The sequence below is a fragment of the Copadichromis virginalis genome, linkage group LG9 (genome assembly GCF_057382275.1).
Source record: "Copadichromis virginalis isolate Kocher_CV1m ecotype Utaka linkage group LG9, C_Virginalis_male_GT1.1, whole genome shotgun sequence".
NCBI classification, from domain to species: Eukaryota; Metazoa; Chordata; class Actinopteri; order Cichliformes; family Cichlidae; genus Copadichromis; species Copadichromis virginalis.
In genome coordinates this window covers 22,537,645-22,554,546 of record NC_140626.1, presented here as the reverse complement: position 1 = coordinate 22,554,546, position 16,902 = coordinate 22,537,645, and the positions used below count along the sequence as shown (strand labels likewise).

Genomic DNA, 16,902 nt, shown 5'->3' with positions numbered 1-16,902 from the left:
TTATGCTAGATGCATTTCTGACTCCACAGTTATGTTGCAACCAATTTGTTAAGGCTTAATAATTATGATTGTAAACCCTCCACAAGTTAAAATGCGATTTAAAACCACTAATATTTACTAGATATTGCTTCTCTTCCTATCTGTAGACAGTATAAAACATGGATGTAGCTCCTCAGTTCAGAACAGCCACAAACCTGCTGATGGCAATAGCTGTGGTTGTAAAAACACTTCTAGTCTGTTGGAAAACAGCTTTCAATCTTGACATCTAAAACACTTTTCTGCTAAGTTCATGGGCCCAGTCACTCGTTTCAGGACATAATGAAAAGAAAAATTGTCTTTGTTATAAATCTTGGCCATAGTATGTTGCAAAACGGATGATTACCTGTGCATCGAGCGAAGCAGCAAAGAATGAGTTTATTCTAATCTTGTGTTTCTGTTTTGCTGTTGTTATATTATTACCAGTGGTGGGAATCCAGAATCAGTTTAAGTAGGTTCAGAGGTGTCCAACCATCAAAATCCTCTGCTTCCAAGCTTATCAGGCCCTTATTACAATGCTGGCATGTTTTTCTGCCAGTTGCATTGATTCATTGATTAAGCCACAGAGTGTACAAAAAAGGTGCTTTCAGCCAATAATGATGCGACCTATATGGACAGACATACTGGGGCACCTGCACATTTCACCTGCTGGAGCTGCTCCGTCATTGAAACCCATGTAATGAAGTTCCCAACACACAGTTTTGGTGCTGATGTTAAAGATTATATTATTGTCTCTATTTTCTGTTTGAACTCTAGAATCTGGTTAGATTTTAGTTCTTGCTACTTTTCTAATCCATTGCCCTGTAAATTTTTTTCTAGATTACTTTATATTTGATTCCCTGCATTTTAGTTCAAATTAGCCTTCCTGGTGTCATCGCATACATCGCTGTCAAGTGTTTGTCTCTGTTATGCAGTTACTCTGTTTTACTGGTCCTCTTGAGTCCAGTCTCCCCGATTACCTCCAATATTTAATTAAAGCCCCCGTTTTCCTTAGAATCTAGAATCGTAAGGCGTTCTTGTCCATCCATCTTTGTGCGTGGGAAATGAAATAACATAAATTCTGTGGTACTTTTATTTATTTATTTTTTTCTACTTTGTTTTGTTTTTTGTTTATGAAGTCTGCATTCGGGTCTACAACCTGCAAACCTTGACAACGTGATCTGCCACTTTGTGGCTCAGTTGTTGTGCTTCCTAAACACTCCTACTTTGCAAGAATATCTCTTACAGCTGATTGTGAAACATCAAATCTCTAGAGATGCAACGTTGGCCTCCTACCACAGCACCATACTCAAATTCAGTGGGCTCTCTACAAAAACACATTCTTTCACAATGTTTGTAGAGGCAGACTTCATGGCTTGGTACTTGATTTTATACACCTGTGATAACGGGACTGAAAACACCTGAATTCAAAGATTAGGTGATGTTAGCCAGATACTTTCCCCCCCCACATAATGCAGCTTAAACCTGCATTCTTTCTAATAGCTAGCAGTGGGGGACTTGTACAGCTTTACTTGATCTATGACCTCAGTAACACTCCCCCGATAAGTCAATGGTCTCGTCACCAGTTTTAAGTCTTCTTCTTTGATGTATTAAACATTTTTGTCCTATTTATTGAAAAACAACCAAACAGGCTGTGCCTACCTAGTGATGTCATAGTGCCATATCAGTCTTTTATATACAGTCTTTGGCGTGCGTCTTCTTTTCATTCTACAAAGAACATTTATCAGGAATCAGTAGTTGAGTTGACCTGTATGCAGAATCGATGAAAACACTAATGATCACTAATGCTCATCTCTTTATTCCCACACAGCAAATAATAGGTTTGGATAACTGCTGAAGTGTCTCAGGGGTGGAGTCTTTGAGCCAATGTGGAAAATGTTGTGCGTATGGACATAAATTCACACCACTACTTAAATATCACAGCCATTAACTGCATTTTCAGAGCTTGTAGCTGCAGACTTATTTTCATGTGCTCTCAGACATGCAGGATGTATACACCCACACACAGCGTGCTCTCACCGTCTCTCCCACACAAACACAACGATGTGGTTATTTTTAGATCAAGACACACATATATTTATATATATATATATATATATATATACACACATATGGAGAGAGCTTTACATATGCTATATAAATAGAGTCACATCATGAGTGCACTTTGATCCAAATCTTCCCTATGACATGGCATAATCCGCAGTGGGGCTCATTAAAAACAATAACCATCCCCAACTCTCAGCCACACTCTGACAATGGAGACCTCATTCACACACACAGAAAAACACTCTGAGAATTCAATGAGAGAAATGCACTCGGGGAATATGAGCACTGACTCATTCACAAGAATTTGAAGAATAAATTAGCCAACTTGCAGAGAGAAAAACCCAGTGAACAAAAGGGTAAGTTCTGGGCTTTCCATATTATTGTATTTGTTAATCTGATCACTTAGAATATATGTGTTTATATGAGAAAATAAGACAACAGGTTACCAAAGGGCTTCCTCCTGTTCTAAATATACAGAATATGATGCAGCTCAGTGTCTGTATGAATCATCAGAGCAGAAGAGGCGACCAGAGACCTATATTCGCCTCTAGCTCATGATAAAGTTTATGAAAATATGTGCTCCGCCTCCTGATGCTGGATCAGTACATCTGATTTTTTTTTCAGTGTAAATGAGCTCACACACTACTGAAGCAGGAAAATGAATCATTTAATCTCTCATATGTCTCATTAAACGGACACAATTATCACTGCGGCTGCTCCAATACATCACTCTTTGGACATCTGCCACTCTTTTCTTTCAAATCACAGAGCAGTGTCTGAGGCAGGGCTGGAAGAACAAATCAAGGGTAATGAAAATTTACCTCAGCCAAGTCTGAATATGAAACATAGCAATATGAAATATGCCCTCTTTTCCCGGGGAGCATATAGGATGTCATCAAATATTTAACTGAGTTTAAAATTGCATGCTCCTTAAGGGAACGTGTGAGTAATTTTTATGTGCTGGGAAACTGTTAAAGGAATATGAAATGGGATGCATTGCTAGAGATGAAGGAGGTAAAAGGTGGTCACACATACAAAAAGTGTGCAGGAAAGATTGTGTCCATGAGGCCTGAGAGGTTATGTAACTTTTCCCTGTTCAGGTTTCATCCAGTCTTGCCCACGGCACAGGTAAGTTTGCACCAAGACGGTGATACACTGTTTGCAAATACCGACATTATGAGTCTCAGCATGCATTAGGAACTTTTCTGCAAAGAGAGCAACTGTTTATATTAGAGATCGAGCCAAAAGAGGGCAACTCGGGAGGATTTAGCACCACGGACAGAGCCTGTGAGCGTACATACAAAAGAAAAACAACTAAAAACCTAAAACACATGATATGTTACAAAAAAAAAAAGCAATAACAGAAAGTGGAGCACAGCTGCTTACCAAATTTTCTGTCGGCGAGGGCAGGTGAGGAGCAAAGGCTGACAGCCAATGCCGCGAAGAGGACGGGACACCAGACTGAATCCATACCGCTCCTGCCTATACTCCAATCCATCGCTCACCTCCGCTAAAACAGCATGTTGTTTAACCCCAAACTCAAAGTGTCGGCCGCTCGGAGGAGACTCACAGAGAGAGCATGTCGGAGGGCTCAGATAATAATAATAACAATACGGAAAAAACGGGTAGAAACTGGAGCCGAAGTGGCTAAACGGCAACACAATACAGGCGTTGTTTCAGCACCACAAACAGCTACCAGCCTCACGGAGGAGCCCCTCCTAAGTTTCTGACGTCAAACACACATGGTGAGGAGGGATGATGCGTGCAGCATGCAACCGAGCCGGGAGGGGTGCATGGATGGAAAGGAGAGATGTGAATGATCACTGCCCGAAAGGCTTGCAGCCAACATACAGAAACCGGGGTGGGGGGTGAAAACCCCCACATGTTCAGATTGATTGATAGGACTGATTTAGATGACTGGGGGAAACAAATGACGCGCACTGCAGGGGAGTTACAGAAATACTGCACATGAATATCAATGAATGAGCTGCTACTACATTTCTAGAGTACAGGTGCATTAAAATAATACAATATAAATTTATTATTTATATGATATTTATAATAAAATAAATACAGGGCTAATATTAACAAAATATATATACATATATTTCATTTTATTTAATTTACTTAAATTTTTTAGCTTTAAACTTTTATATAGTACATTTTTTAATGTCTCCATTTGTGTTCATCATAGCTGTATTCGTTTTCTTTATCCACATCAGATTCTCTAAAACAACCCGGTAGAAACTAAATTTAGTAAAACTTAAAGTGAATTATGTATTACAATCTGCTACGTTCGTTTTAACCCTGGAATTTAGATGAACTGGTGACATCAACAAAATATGGCAAAAGCATATAGTTTGTTCCTTTGTGTTGGACAAAAGATGAAGCGGTGAATCTAACCACTTCATCAGGTGATGTTACCTCGTGCCACTTTTTGAGACTAGAAGCTTTGCTGTCTGCAGTGTTAACAAATATTTAAGAACCGTATGTAAAGTCTGAAAATGGAAGCGGTTCCCTCTTTGAGAATGAAAGGAAGTGAGAGGATGATTTACGGCTTGTTTTCTCTGTTATTACTCTGCAAAGCGCCGCACGGGCAAGAAAACATCTGAGGAGGAAATAAACATCAAATTTAGGCTGATTGATACTGTTTGTTTTATTCTGATTAGCAGCAAACTGCAAGCTGACAGAGCAGCAGACACATAAACAGACACACGATGAAGATATGCATTTCAAATTGTTTTCAAAAAATATATGGCGAGTGAAAGCTTAAAAGAAAAGTCCCACCATATCTCTTAAGTCAAGTTCTCAATCTGTATTTGTTAACATAAATATAGAAAGTTTGAGACATGAACTGAGTATTGTATGCCATCAAGAAATAAATACAATGCAGGAGTTTAGCGAGCCTTGGAAAACTTTGTATTCCTGGTATTAATCCAAACCCTTAAAACAAAGGTGGCTGGGGAAAATCGACCTTCAGGAAAGCAGACCAAACAAAACAAAACAAAGCAGAAAATACATCACATCGAAACTTTTGTCTTTTAAAGTTGGAACTCATAAATGCAGAATCTCATTCAAAGTCGTCACAGAAGATTCATAAATAACCCTGTTGGGGGAAAAAAAAAAAAAGATGATTAGCCAAATTTAGTTATTATTATTCACAAGTCATCAAAACAAAATCATCAGATTTCCTCCTCGCTTACCTCTGGACGTCTGTGCTGTCTGCAAAGGTGACTGCATGTTTGTAAAGCTGCTGCTGGACGGACACAGCTGCGCTCTTCAAGCCCGCTTTAGACTGTCCGGCTAACAGGCGGCAAGTGAAATGTGTCGTTAGGACCAGAAGGAAAAATGTTCAGTTTTAAAGTTTTCCGTTTTTTGGAAGTGGAAGCTCACCGTGTTTGATGACCGCCAAGACGTGCAGGACGGCTGCGAGTTCAACGAGATTGCCGATGGCCTCGGAATCCACAGATGTGCAGACCTCTGCCAGAAATGCCCTAAAAGAAGCAACAGCAAACCATTAGACTCTGGAATACTCATTCATGGAAGTTAATGAAAAGAAACTTTCAATACTGACCTGGTAACAGGCTGTGACTTGAGGAGGACAGACAGCAAGATCCTGGACAAAGGAGGCATGTCGTCCACTGACTCTGGGATGATCACCGCCTCAGGATGCTCAATCTTTAAAAAAAACACGAACGTTAATATTTCCAAAAAGTCCCACATCAGTCTCAGAAAATGCAGGATAACTGTTTATAATCTGAGTGCGTCCATTGTGCTGCTACCCTCCTCTGTCAGCTCACACCTTCTGAAGCAAATGTCTCTTCTCCACAACGATAACCGCAAATAAAGTAGAGAAGACCCCACTGAGAGGTGCTCGGTCCCAGAGTTGGGCCACCTGAAGGAAGTCCGACAGACCGGGAACAGCTGACTGACAGAGCTGCATCAGAGCAGGAAGAGAACATTTTATGGAGGTTAAAGCTCAGTTACCGGAACAGCCACAGGTCCATCAGAGACTTTAATAAATAAAAATTTTGAAAAACCTGCTTTCCTTCCTCTGGATCCTTCCTAAGGCGACGGGCCAAGAGCTCTATAATCTTCTGGAAAATGTTAGACACCACACCTAAAATAACAGTGGTTGGATCCTCCTGATTCTCTTCAGGCTCCTTGCTGTCCTCAGGTGCATAGCTGTTTGCCACCTCCTTCAAAATTGGCAACACTGCAGGGATGCACAGGTAGCCCGCTTCTGAAAACACAAAGCAGCGTTATCTTCAAATTTCATCAGTTTTTCTCAACAACCTTTTTTTCTTCTGACAAAAAAGATTGATAACTAAAAAAAGGAATGCACTATTAAGTTGTGTAGAACTGCTCCGGGGAAAACAGTGCAACGCTTTACGTCCCACTCTCCTCGTTTTCCATGAAAACGCGATGGGAGGAAGAGAAGAGTAGACATGTGGATACATTTTGCATTTGATCTCATTAAAAATAAGATGCTTTGTAAACCATGTGGAGCAACTCTCTACTTTGGGTGAAGTAGGCTATTTTCAGAAAAACAAAAGTCCTGGCATTTCTCGGCGTAAATACAGACATGCAGACCATCTGAAACGCTCACCTGAGAGGAGGATGAGCGAGCACAGGTGTAGGATTTGACCCTTGAATGTCTCATCGCCCAAACCCACGAGCAAAACGTCACGGCATACTGTCAGGAAGCTCTGTGAAGAAAACAAAACAAAAACAACAAATAGGGATTACACCCACTCTACATGTTAGCATAACGCTCATTTTTATGTCCAACACAAGCAGGTTTATTTTCAACACTCAAAGTGACAGGCTAATAAAAAAAAAAAATGGAAACAAACAGATAATGCTAAAATGAGATAATAAAGCTATTTCACCACGGCAGTATTAACCGGAGGAGGCATGTACAGAGTGTGTGTGGACTGAGGCAGAACAATCAATGAAGAGTCTAAATTTACCAAGCAGAACAGAAAGTCCTGGGAGCAGGAGGAAAAAAGGCTCCACAAAAACCTAATGTTCTGGATAACAACATAACTCAGCCTCGGCGCTGTGTGCCCGGGTGAAAATGAGTGAGTTAACAATCGAAAGTGGCAATTTATGCACGAGGAGATGTGATTTAATTCGCCTGTGAGAGAAATCTTTTGCTTGGATTGACTTTACTGGTCAGATAAACCAGAACCATTCGTCACAAACCGACCTCGCATCTGAATTTATCTTTGCTCTTCTTTGAAATAGCTAATCGGTATTTCTTTAAACAGACAGGCTGATGACCCATCATGTGAGCCTAAATCACACATTTGTGCTGAATTGGAAACCAGAGCCTCGTCTCCTTTTAATGGAAACCGCACACATTTTCCTTGTTTGACCAAATTAAATGCCTCAATATTTTCAAACCCCTGCTTAAAAAAAGAAAAAAAAAGTAGCTCTTGATACAAACACATGTTCACAAAATGAACTGTGGAGCTCACCTCGGTTATCTCTGCAGCCAGCGGCTGTGGCTGAGATTTCTCAGAGTCCTCGCTGTCATCATCGCTACGTTTCGCTAGAAAGGGCAGCACCCTGTCGGCTACCCACGCAGCCACATGCTCCAGAGAGAGCAGGTAGTCACGGCCATCTGACAGCTGAAAGAGAGAGAAAAGCTTTCATTTTCTTTTTTTAATTCTTTTTTCACAATTAACAAGAGGGGGGGTAGGGGAATTAAAAAAAAAACAAATCAACCCATGGCCACATTTAGCTCACAAATCTAATGGTGTTTTCACACCTGCGCCTTTGAAATCAAACTCTGGCTCCTTTTCCCCTTTGGCGTAGGTCATTCCTGCGGATGCGAACATGGTAATTACACTCAGGTGTAGAACAAAACACCTGAGCTGAGACCGTTTGAAGGAGTCCAGCTCCTAACAAACTCCAGAGCAGTTTGTGAGAACTTGATCCAACATAACAACAAAATATCTGCTGCTAATCTGAGCTAAAAGCCTTCCCGTGAAGCTTTGCATTCTGGGATACAACGGCAAACTACAGATGTGTTACTACAGTCCAGTGTTGCCTGAAATATTAACTATTAAGGTGGAGAGTCTAATGACAGAAAGTGCTATAAGCCTCACGTTATGTTGCAGATGTGCGCCGAGGCGGCCGTGGTGCTTGAAGGCGTTCAGTGCCGTCTCCACGCTGGCATGTTTGGGGTCTTCTGTGGTGGAGCTGAGATGACTGTAGAGCACCAACTATGGAGACACAAATGACAGAAAACACACTTCTAATGGAGGAACCGTTCACACTTTTCTGTCATTCGGTTCAAATATCGTACTGAATGACATGCATAATACCTTCCAGTTCCCCAGAACTGTATGCAGCTGCTTCAGTGGTTTTGCACCGAGAGCCAGGACCTTCTCACGTGTTGAAGTGTGGCTGAAAATGTGCTCCAGGTAAGCCAGCGCCAGGTCGGGTTTGGTCTCCACCGTCTCCATGATGCATACCTTTCGACCACTGGTCGCCTTGTCCTTAAGATGACCACAAAAAAAGAGAAAATTTTTTTAAAAGAATAGAAAATCTAACTTTTTTTTTCATGAAAAGTGCCAATTTCTACAATAGTACAGAGAGAACCCAACAATGCTGTGAGCAAAGATTTGGTGACAGTGGTGAGGAAGAACACTCTTGACAGAAAGTTAAATCGTCATCTGTCATGAAAGGAAAGAAAAGACGAAAGAAGAGGAGCACAGAGAGACCACAAACAAACGAGACATAACACAAACTTTGTGAGAAAGTGGTCAAAAGTTAGAGGCAGTCGTTGTAGATAATGCCAGAGGAGTGAAAGAGCAGTATATCTAAGGGCCACCTGATCCAGCTGTAATCATAAGCTTTATTAAAAAGTTTAAGGCTAATCTTAAACTTTTGTGTTCTGGAGACAGACAAAGAAGACTGCAAAGATGTCAGGCATTGCATAAAGCGAGTACCTTTTTGGGCAGGGACTCTGTGAGCCAGTCAGTGATGAGCTCCAGGATGTCAGCAGCCTGGCCCCAGCTACAGAGGCAGTCGAGCAGCTGGCTGTACTGTGCTGGAGCAGCTGCCGAGTCCATCCTCCTTAGTCTAGACATGACTCCACAGCTAGGAGTAAGAAAGCAGGATGAAGGAGAGGATTATCCAGGATGTTTTTGGTAAAAGAAAAAGCAACAAAAACATAAAAATCTGAGTCAGGAAAAAAAAAAAAAAAAAGCTGCTCACCTGAACATCGGCACTGCAGTCGGGGGCATAAACGAGGCCAGCTGTATGAGAGGAACAGTAGCTCGCTCATCCTGGAAAACAAATCATGACTGCTTACATTTATTCAGGGGACAAAAATAAATATATAAAAAATACAACAGCACCACACTGCAGTGGATGTACCTCAAAGGCCTGGAAATACTTGGACATGACAGAGCCAAACTTGGCACACGTATACTTCTGGGCCTCTTCATTTTGTTTCAGGGCTTTCGAGACACTTCTCCACAGGATGACCACGACCTCCAGCAAACTGGACACGATGGTCATGTCTTTCCCCAACAAGGCAGGTGCCGCCTGCTGAGATGAACAGACACACAGAGGACACAGCCTGAGCTCGTGTTTCAGCACATTTTCTTCTTATCTCTGCAGTTCCACTAGTGGCCACACGAGGCTGGATTTAACCCTTTACAGCAGAAATAAACATGTTTACACCCTGGAACCAAAAGAATTTCACCTCTGTGAAATCCTGATAACTGCATCGGTGGTTATTTTTACACATCTCCGGCGGCTGTAGGCACTACCTGTTTGCTAGGCTTCCTCCACTAATTTAAGTCAATGATGTGAACTTAGAGACACGTTTGTGCCATTTGTGGCTTTCGAAGTGTTTTCATGTAATTATGTGACTAATAATAATGCTTCCTGTGGAGTTAATGGCACAGCTGGCCCAAGAAGTTTCTGCTCAGGTTTTTTTTGTTTTGTTTTTGAGTAAATCTTTACTATTTTTTAAAATATATTAATACTCATGTGAAGGTGTCTGTGTGAGGCACTCATTCAGTTTGTGGATGCAGCTTCTTCTTTTTTTTTAAGCAGTACACTTTCTATTCTAATTATGGACACTTTACACTCTGAAAAACAAAAACAGCAAGAGCCAATTTGCTGAAACAGGAAACAAACAGTGGGTGGCAACGAGGTAGGATATTATTTTTTTATATACATACTTCCATGGTGTACTGTTTCAATCAATCAAAAAGTCATCTAAATAAATTCAGATTTGACTTAATGCGCGCACATTAAGTCAGTCTGTGTGTTTCCGTCTTACTGCGCTGTTCTCTTTGTTGCTGTCATTGATGTCAGTCATGTCACAGTCAACCTGGATGCAGCTGTTCAGGACACGACGAATGGCCAACATCAGCTTTACTGGAGGAGAAGATAAAACGGTACAAGCATATTTAAAATATCCAAAACACAGCATGCAAAAATAAATCAGGTTTTGTTGCTGTGCATTTACTTAAGTTAGTGGGTGCTGTGTGTCTATAAGCAAACTGGTAGAATTTCCTGGCAGCCATGGGGTTCATCTGGATGAGGGTGATGCAGCGGTTACACCACTCCTTCTCCGACTCGTTGACCGGGAAGAACGACTTGAACAGCAAGTCGACGATACGCTTGGAAACCGAGTGTGAGTCAATGGCAAGGCGGGCCAGCAGGTGGTCCATGTTGCACACGTCCCAGAACTGGAGATTGGTAGATAGAGGAGATAAATGACAAGTAAAATTTGTGTTAACAGGCGTCTTTGGATTCCTCTGTTTCAATGAGGGACAGCGACAGCCTGTTAAAGCTTTTAAAAAAACCTACACATACATTACCTTTGCAGCACGCACTGCTTTGACCTTCATAAGCATGTCGAGGAAAGCTATCCGGACTTTCTCTGAGTTATCATGAAGGCTGTATTTGAGGGTAGGTAAGAGTTTCTCCAGAAGTGGATGGCTGAGAGCGTTGTCCAGGACAATAGTCAGACACTGGAGAAGGAGGGTAATTACACAAACCACAAGTCATTAAATAAATTATCCATGACTCATGCAAATCCAACGATAGTTATTCCGCATAATTAACTGGCAAAATGTCAGGACAGCGATTTCTTTCTCTTCTTTCAGGAAGGGAAAGAAGCCACATTTTCCACCTTGAACACTGAGCAGCGGACATCAGGGGAGCTACTGTCAGCCGCCAGCTCCGCCACCAGCTTCTTCACGAAGTCTGTGATGACTGTAGGTGGGAGGAGCTCCCAGCATTTAGCCAGGATCTTGCAGACACCCAGGGTGGCGTTGGAGCGCACTGTCGGGTGAGGATCATCAAGGAGGTTCTGGGATGACAACAGGTGACATTTACGATTCTGTCTGCGCTCAGACAACGCTAGTTTAGAAATGCTTTGTGCTACTGAGATACACCGAATATTCCCTTAATGCCTGGCGGGGGTTTGAAAGGTTCTCACCATTGCTGTGTCCAGTTGCTTTTGAATGTTCTCGTCTATCTTCTCGTTGCTTTCACTCGGGTCGTAAAATGGGAAAGCCTCGGTGAAAAGCAAAGTGGAATTTGCACGCACCTCAAAGTTAGGAGCCTGAATAAATCAAACAGAAACACATTAGATTAGAATTAAATGTCAAAAATTCAGGGTTCAGCTGGCTCACGATGGGCCTTTTGAGGGTTGACTGTGCACATAATCTCAACTGGTCTGTATATACTTAAATGTGTGGATCGTCCTCTCATTAATTAATAATATTCTACTTGGTTTTTTTTGCTTGAAAGCGAGGCTAAAACTTGTATGAAATACGCGTACACTGAGAGCTTTCCAAAGTATGGGCCTGTAGAGATTATAGAGCATCTTGTCCACGTTGCGGCAGTCCTTCCTCATGTGGAAATAGCTCACAATCTGAATATGAGACAAAGAGAGCAGAGAATGACACTCCATACGATGAATATGAGGACTAAAAACATCTTTAAAACATGCACATTTTTTATTTTACAGTCTACCTGTCGGACTTTGGAATGCACAGGAGAAGCTCTATGAAGGAAGATCGCATTCTGCATGAAATCCTGAATGCATAAGCTCTCGATCTTCTCCAAGAACTCCCCACTAGCCTTCTTCCATGCTCTGAAGTAGATCTCTGCAATATGAGCAGTGATGGGCCTGAATGGAAGAGTTTAGTTGTTATTAACATGAAAAGAAAAGTGAGCGTGTCGGCGAGAAAAGACTGGGGTTCTTACTTGCTGTAAAACTCCAGCTGGTTTTTGATTGTGCCGTGAATAACCCAGATGAAGTTGACGTTCCAGCTGAAAAGAAACACCAGGAATCGCTTTCCCTGTGACAATATACACATCATCAGACTGACAGCTCGAGAGGGAAGCCACGACGATAAAAATAAATAAAGCAGGGAGTGAATCGTGAAAACAAGCACGCAGCGGCTGAGCATAACTCACATCATCGTTTCTAATGTGAGCAGGGCGGTGAAAGCACTGAAGCAACAAGTCGATTATCTGCTTGTTTTCTTCTGATGTGTAGTCAAGACTCAAAAGCACGTCATGGAGCCTCCACACTCTCTGGATCTCAGCTCCCTGACAAGAGATCACAAAGGTTACCAGTTATCAGCAGACTGCTGTGAGACGCACTGGATACTGATGGAAAACATTTCTTTCAGAGTGAAAACCTGCTGAAAGAGCTGAGGAGCTGACATGTGACTGAGGGGTTACACTCACTGGTTTCTTGAGAATGAAGCTCTTCTGAAGAGACACAAAGAAAGCAGTGCGCCCAAACCGTTCTTTCTCCTGCAGCCCTTTCTTCCACCAGGCCTCACACAGCGCGTGGATGTGGTTCTGCAGAGGTGCCTCTGAGACAGGAAGCGACACCAGTACATCTGAAGGACACCGACACACACAGATGCTCATTATTATTTAAGCTTTCTGAAAACGTCCACGATTCATCTCATAAACTGAGCAATTATGATGGTTTCTCAGGTTGTTTTTTCATAGCTGGTAAAAGAATTGGTACTTATAACAGCTGGTTTCTACTCTTACAGGATAATCAAAGCTCTATAATGTATATATTTATAAGTTAGGTATAAATATCTATCCATCTATCTATCTGAATGGGAAGAGCATCATATGCAACTCATTTGCTGTAAAAATGTGCAAAAAACACAAACACTCACCATGAAGACGTCGGGTAACTTCCAGAAGGGGGCTATAGGGGTCGTCTTGTAAAACCTGCAGAGACACTGTAGAGACGAGCGTCACGCCGTCCACAACAGCCACAGCGTGTTTCTGGGAAAAAAGTTAATGAACCAGATGTTAAAAAATACAATTAAGCAAAATGTGAAAAAGCTTAAAAGCAATGTGATATTACAAAAATCAACATAGGAGTGCTTTGCATACATCTAGTCCTTAATATTCGAATAATATCACTGACAAAGACTAAGCATGGGGTCAGTGAGCTGATCCTTTTACTCACAGAGTCTGCAGTGGGCTCCTCCTGCATGCCCTCCTCCTCCCTCCTGCCCTCCCAGCGCTCTGTGGGAAACTCCAGCAGGACGTCCTGAAGCAGAGATGCCAGTCTTCTCCACAGGGCCTCCCTCTGCTCTCTGGGCATCTCCTGCAACACCTCCTCCACATCGAAGGGCTCGGCTTTGTCCTTCTGCTCAGATTTATAGACAGACAGGCGCAGCTTTGACTGGACAGCCATGTGTTATGCACATTTAATAAAAATATAATAACTGAAGAAATGATTTTTGTCTGTAATTCCAATGTCAATTGTGACCGCCACATTAAAAAAAGATATTTGAGAGAAAAGGATGATCATGCATTTTTTTCTCACTTCACCTTTCAGCACATCCATTTTTTTCTCCATAAAAATCCACAATTTACTTCTCACCAGGCTGAGTCAGACTTAGTTTAGGTCACATTTATTTATTTTTATTTGAAATATAATTAAAAGTTCAAGTCTGCCTTAATGACAAACCACACAAAGGACAAATTTCTTCCTTTTTTACCCCACCGGATGCTAAAACTACCCTGATATTAATATTCTGAATTTGTCACAGCTAACTCTTACATACTGTTCAGGTCAAACCTAATTTAACATTTCTTTTATTTTCATTTCTTTCTTTTTTTTTAATGGGGCATGGGTGACAGAGTTGTAGGGGGACCTGTCTATGTTCCCACCATGCTCGGGTTCCTGCAGACACCTGCTGGTCTATGAACGGTCATGGGGGGAATCTCCATACATGAGGGTTAAACAGGCTTATCATCAATAAATTATGCTGGGTGGTTTTGCCTTGTCTCTCTGTAACACTTGTGGACTTATGTGCTGTGATTGCTTAATATCCATCTGTGACATAACTCTGAGAAAAGCCTCAGCTCGGGCTGCAGTGTGAGTACTGACAGGAAGTAGAAAGAAAGGTCATGTTTCTCTCATTTTGGCTTCTCTCCATTGACTCCCTGTTAAACCAAAGGCAGAATTTAAAATTGTCCTCCTCACATTCAAAACCCTTTAATCACTGAGCTCCATCACATTTTAAAGACCTCACAGTGTAAAACTGAGCACTTTTATTTCAGAGTACAGGCCTCCTACAGCTATAAAAGAGTACATTTGCAGAGCATTCAGCTGGATTCAGGAAGGGCAGAGCCTCTCTGCTTTAAAGTTGGGCTTAAATTATATTTATACACAACTTTGTATCCTGCAGTTTGGGAGTTTTCCTCCCTGTACCTTTTTCCAGGCTCGTCTCCATCTGCTCAGTCTAAGATTTTGGAGGGTGAAGCAACCAATTACATGACAGCAACTCAGTGCATTTAGACATGTAGACACACAACTGAAGTTCAAATGTAGCATGAGCATGTAGAATAAAGGTGATTTAAAATACTTTGAATCTGGCGTTGTTGTCTGTGCCACACGGGCTGGTCTGAGTATTTCAGAAACTGCTGATCTGCTGAGATTTTACCACACAGCCATCTCTAGGCTTTACAGTGAGCTGCATTTCTCTGGGTGAAAATGCCTTGGTCACGGGAGAATGGCCAGACTGCTTTAAGCTGATAGGAAGGCAACAGTAAGTAAAATAGCCACTCATTACAACCAAGGTATGCAGAAGAGCATCTCTGAATGCACCACACGTCATACCGTAAGCAGATGGGCTACAGCAGGAAAAGACCACACCAGCTGCCAGGCCTTTCAGCCGAAAACAAGAAACTGAGGCTACAATCTGCACAAGCTCACCAAAATTGGACAGTAAAAGATCAGAAAAACCTTGCCTGGTCTGATGAGTCCCGATTTCTGCTGTGACATTCAGATGGCAGGGTCAGAATTTAGCATAAAAAACATGAAAGCATTGATCCATCCTGCCTTGCATCGATGGTTCAGGCTGCTGTGATGTAATGGCCTGGAGGATATATTCTTGGCACACTTTGGACCCATCAGCTTCAGTTGAGTATGGTTTAAATGTCACAGCTACTGGAGTCGTGTTGATGACCACCTCCATCCAATTATGAAAACAGCGTCCCCATCTTCTGATGGCTGCTTGCAATGCCACAAAGCTCAAATCATCTCACACTGCTTTCTTGAACATGGCAGGGAGTTCACTGCACTCAAATGTCCCAAACCGTCACCAGATCGAGATCATGGATGTGCTGCTGACAAATCTAAAGCAACTGTGCATTGCTGTCATGTCAATATGGAGCAAAATCTCTGAGGAATATTTCCATCATCTTCTTAAATCTCTGCCACAAATAATTAAAGCATTTCTGAAGGCAAAAGCAAGGTGTACCTAATAATAACAGGACTTAACACGATGAGCCTGTCTTAGCTTATTGAACAGGAGTGCATGCATTTTCTTGATATTTCTGATTTATTTTATGCTTGAGTAAATCAAAGCCTATTAAAAAAATAGTCTGAAAGATTTTTATTATCGTCTTGGTGACTTTTCCTTTGGTTATAGGCCAAAACCTCTTTGGTGAGTATTAAAAAAACATGTAGGAGGGAAAAATGTTTACTTTACAACAGACAGTAAAAGTTTGTCAAAGTTGGGATCGAAACCAGCATTGTCAAATAGTTAGTTGAGTTAGCTACTTACGTGAAGCTGAATAAAGCGAAGAAAGTCCTCCACATTTTCTTTACAGACTGCTTCTAAAAATGCCTCTCGCTTGGACATGGTTCCTGCTTCCACAGTGATCCGAGGTAACCGTAAGTTTTCCTGTAATGCTGCTATGAAGCCACTATAGCGTTAGCTTGTCTCGCTGTAACAACTCCACAACAACAAATATGGCAGTCCGTTTGTTGTTACCGTCAAAAGTGCTAATTGCAGACTCAGGGTTGGCTGGTATTAAGGCTCACAATGATGCGCATCTGAATTAAGCAGCATTTCCTTCGTCTGTTACCTTTTTATTAAGGATTTTGTGAAAGGAAACAGTGAAATGACAGCGAGCCATAACAACAGTAAACCCGCGCAAATTTGGATAAAGTCGGTTCCACACGTCATCACGTTTGTTTCGACGCCGACGTACAGTTGCAATTCCCGCTTTTGCCACTGGATGGCGGCAAACCACTACAGATGTTCTGTGTCTCAAAAAGCGTAAACGAGTAACATTATCGCGTTTTCGTATTACTTTTTCTGTGGATGATTCATATTATGGATTACACCCCAGTCAAGAGACATTTATTTGCAAGGCGCACACCAAGCCTCACATAATATATCGTAATTCAAAGTGTTTATTATTCAGTCTTTGCTAGATTTACTATGCATTCAAGTGATTTCAGAATAATCGGAAAAAGGACAACTCGAAAAAAATCACGTC

General features: G+C 41.7%; 2 protein-coding genes across 4 annotated transcripts in view; both read right to left on the bottom strand.

Moving 5' to 3' along the window:
- The window catches only part of ptprn2 (protein tyrosine phosphatase receptor type N2), a 156,036-nt gene extending 152,213 nt beyond the window's left edge, over positions 1 to 3,823 (bottom strand). For both annotated transcript variants that reach the window (XM_085468240.1, XM_085468241.1), the window contains exon 1: positions 3,469 to 3,823. In XM_085468240.1, the coding sequence (XP_085324366.1) occupies positions 3,469 to 3,580 (112 nt within the window). In that variant the 5' untranslated portion in view covers positions 3,581 to 3,823. The remainder of the gene's footprint in view (positions 1 to 3,468) is intronic.
- An 896-nt stretch (positions 3,824 to 4,719) lies between these two features.
- ncapg2 (non-SMC condensin II complex, subunit G2) lies at positions 4,720 to 16,597 on the bottom strand. Of its 2 annotated transcripts, none has more exons than XM_085468234.1 (26): positions 16,182 to 16,597; positions 13,571 to 13,753; positions 13,272 to 13,383; positions 12,820 to 12,977; positions 12,544 to 12,678; positions 12,331 to 12,425; positions 12,097 to 12,253; positions 11,903 to 11,995; positions 11,558 to 11,683; positions 11,249 to 11,428; positions 10,935 to 11,087; positions 10,580 to 10,802; positions 10,391 to 10,488; positions 9,475 to 9,648; positions 9,313 to 9,383; positions 9,045 to 9,195; positions 8,418 to 8,591; positions 8,199 to 8,315; positions 7,566 to 7,718; positions 6,692 to 6,791; positions 6,123 to 6,325; positions 5,885 to 6,019; positions 5,657 to 5,760; positions 5,476 to 5,576; positions 5,286 to 5,385; positions 4,720 to 5,188 (listed from the first exon to the last, which is right to left on the bottom strand). In XM_085468234.1, the coding sequence occupies exons 1-26, from the start codon at positions 16,257 to 16,259 to the stop codon at positions 5,137 to 5,139; spliced, it is 3,426 nt and encodes a 1,141-aa protein (XP_085324360.1). In that variant the 5' UTR covers positions 16,260 to 16,597; the 3' UTR covers positions 4,720 to 5,136. The 2 variants fall into 2 exon arrangements, with proteins under 2 accessions (XP_085324360.1, XP_085324361.1); XM_085468235.1 differs by having other exon boundaries at positions 9,475 to 9,645.
- Between the last annotated feature and the right edge of the window lie 305 nt (positions 16,598 to 16,902).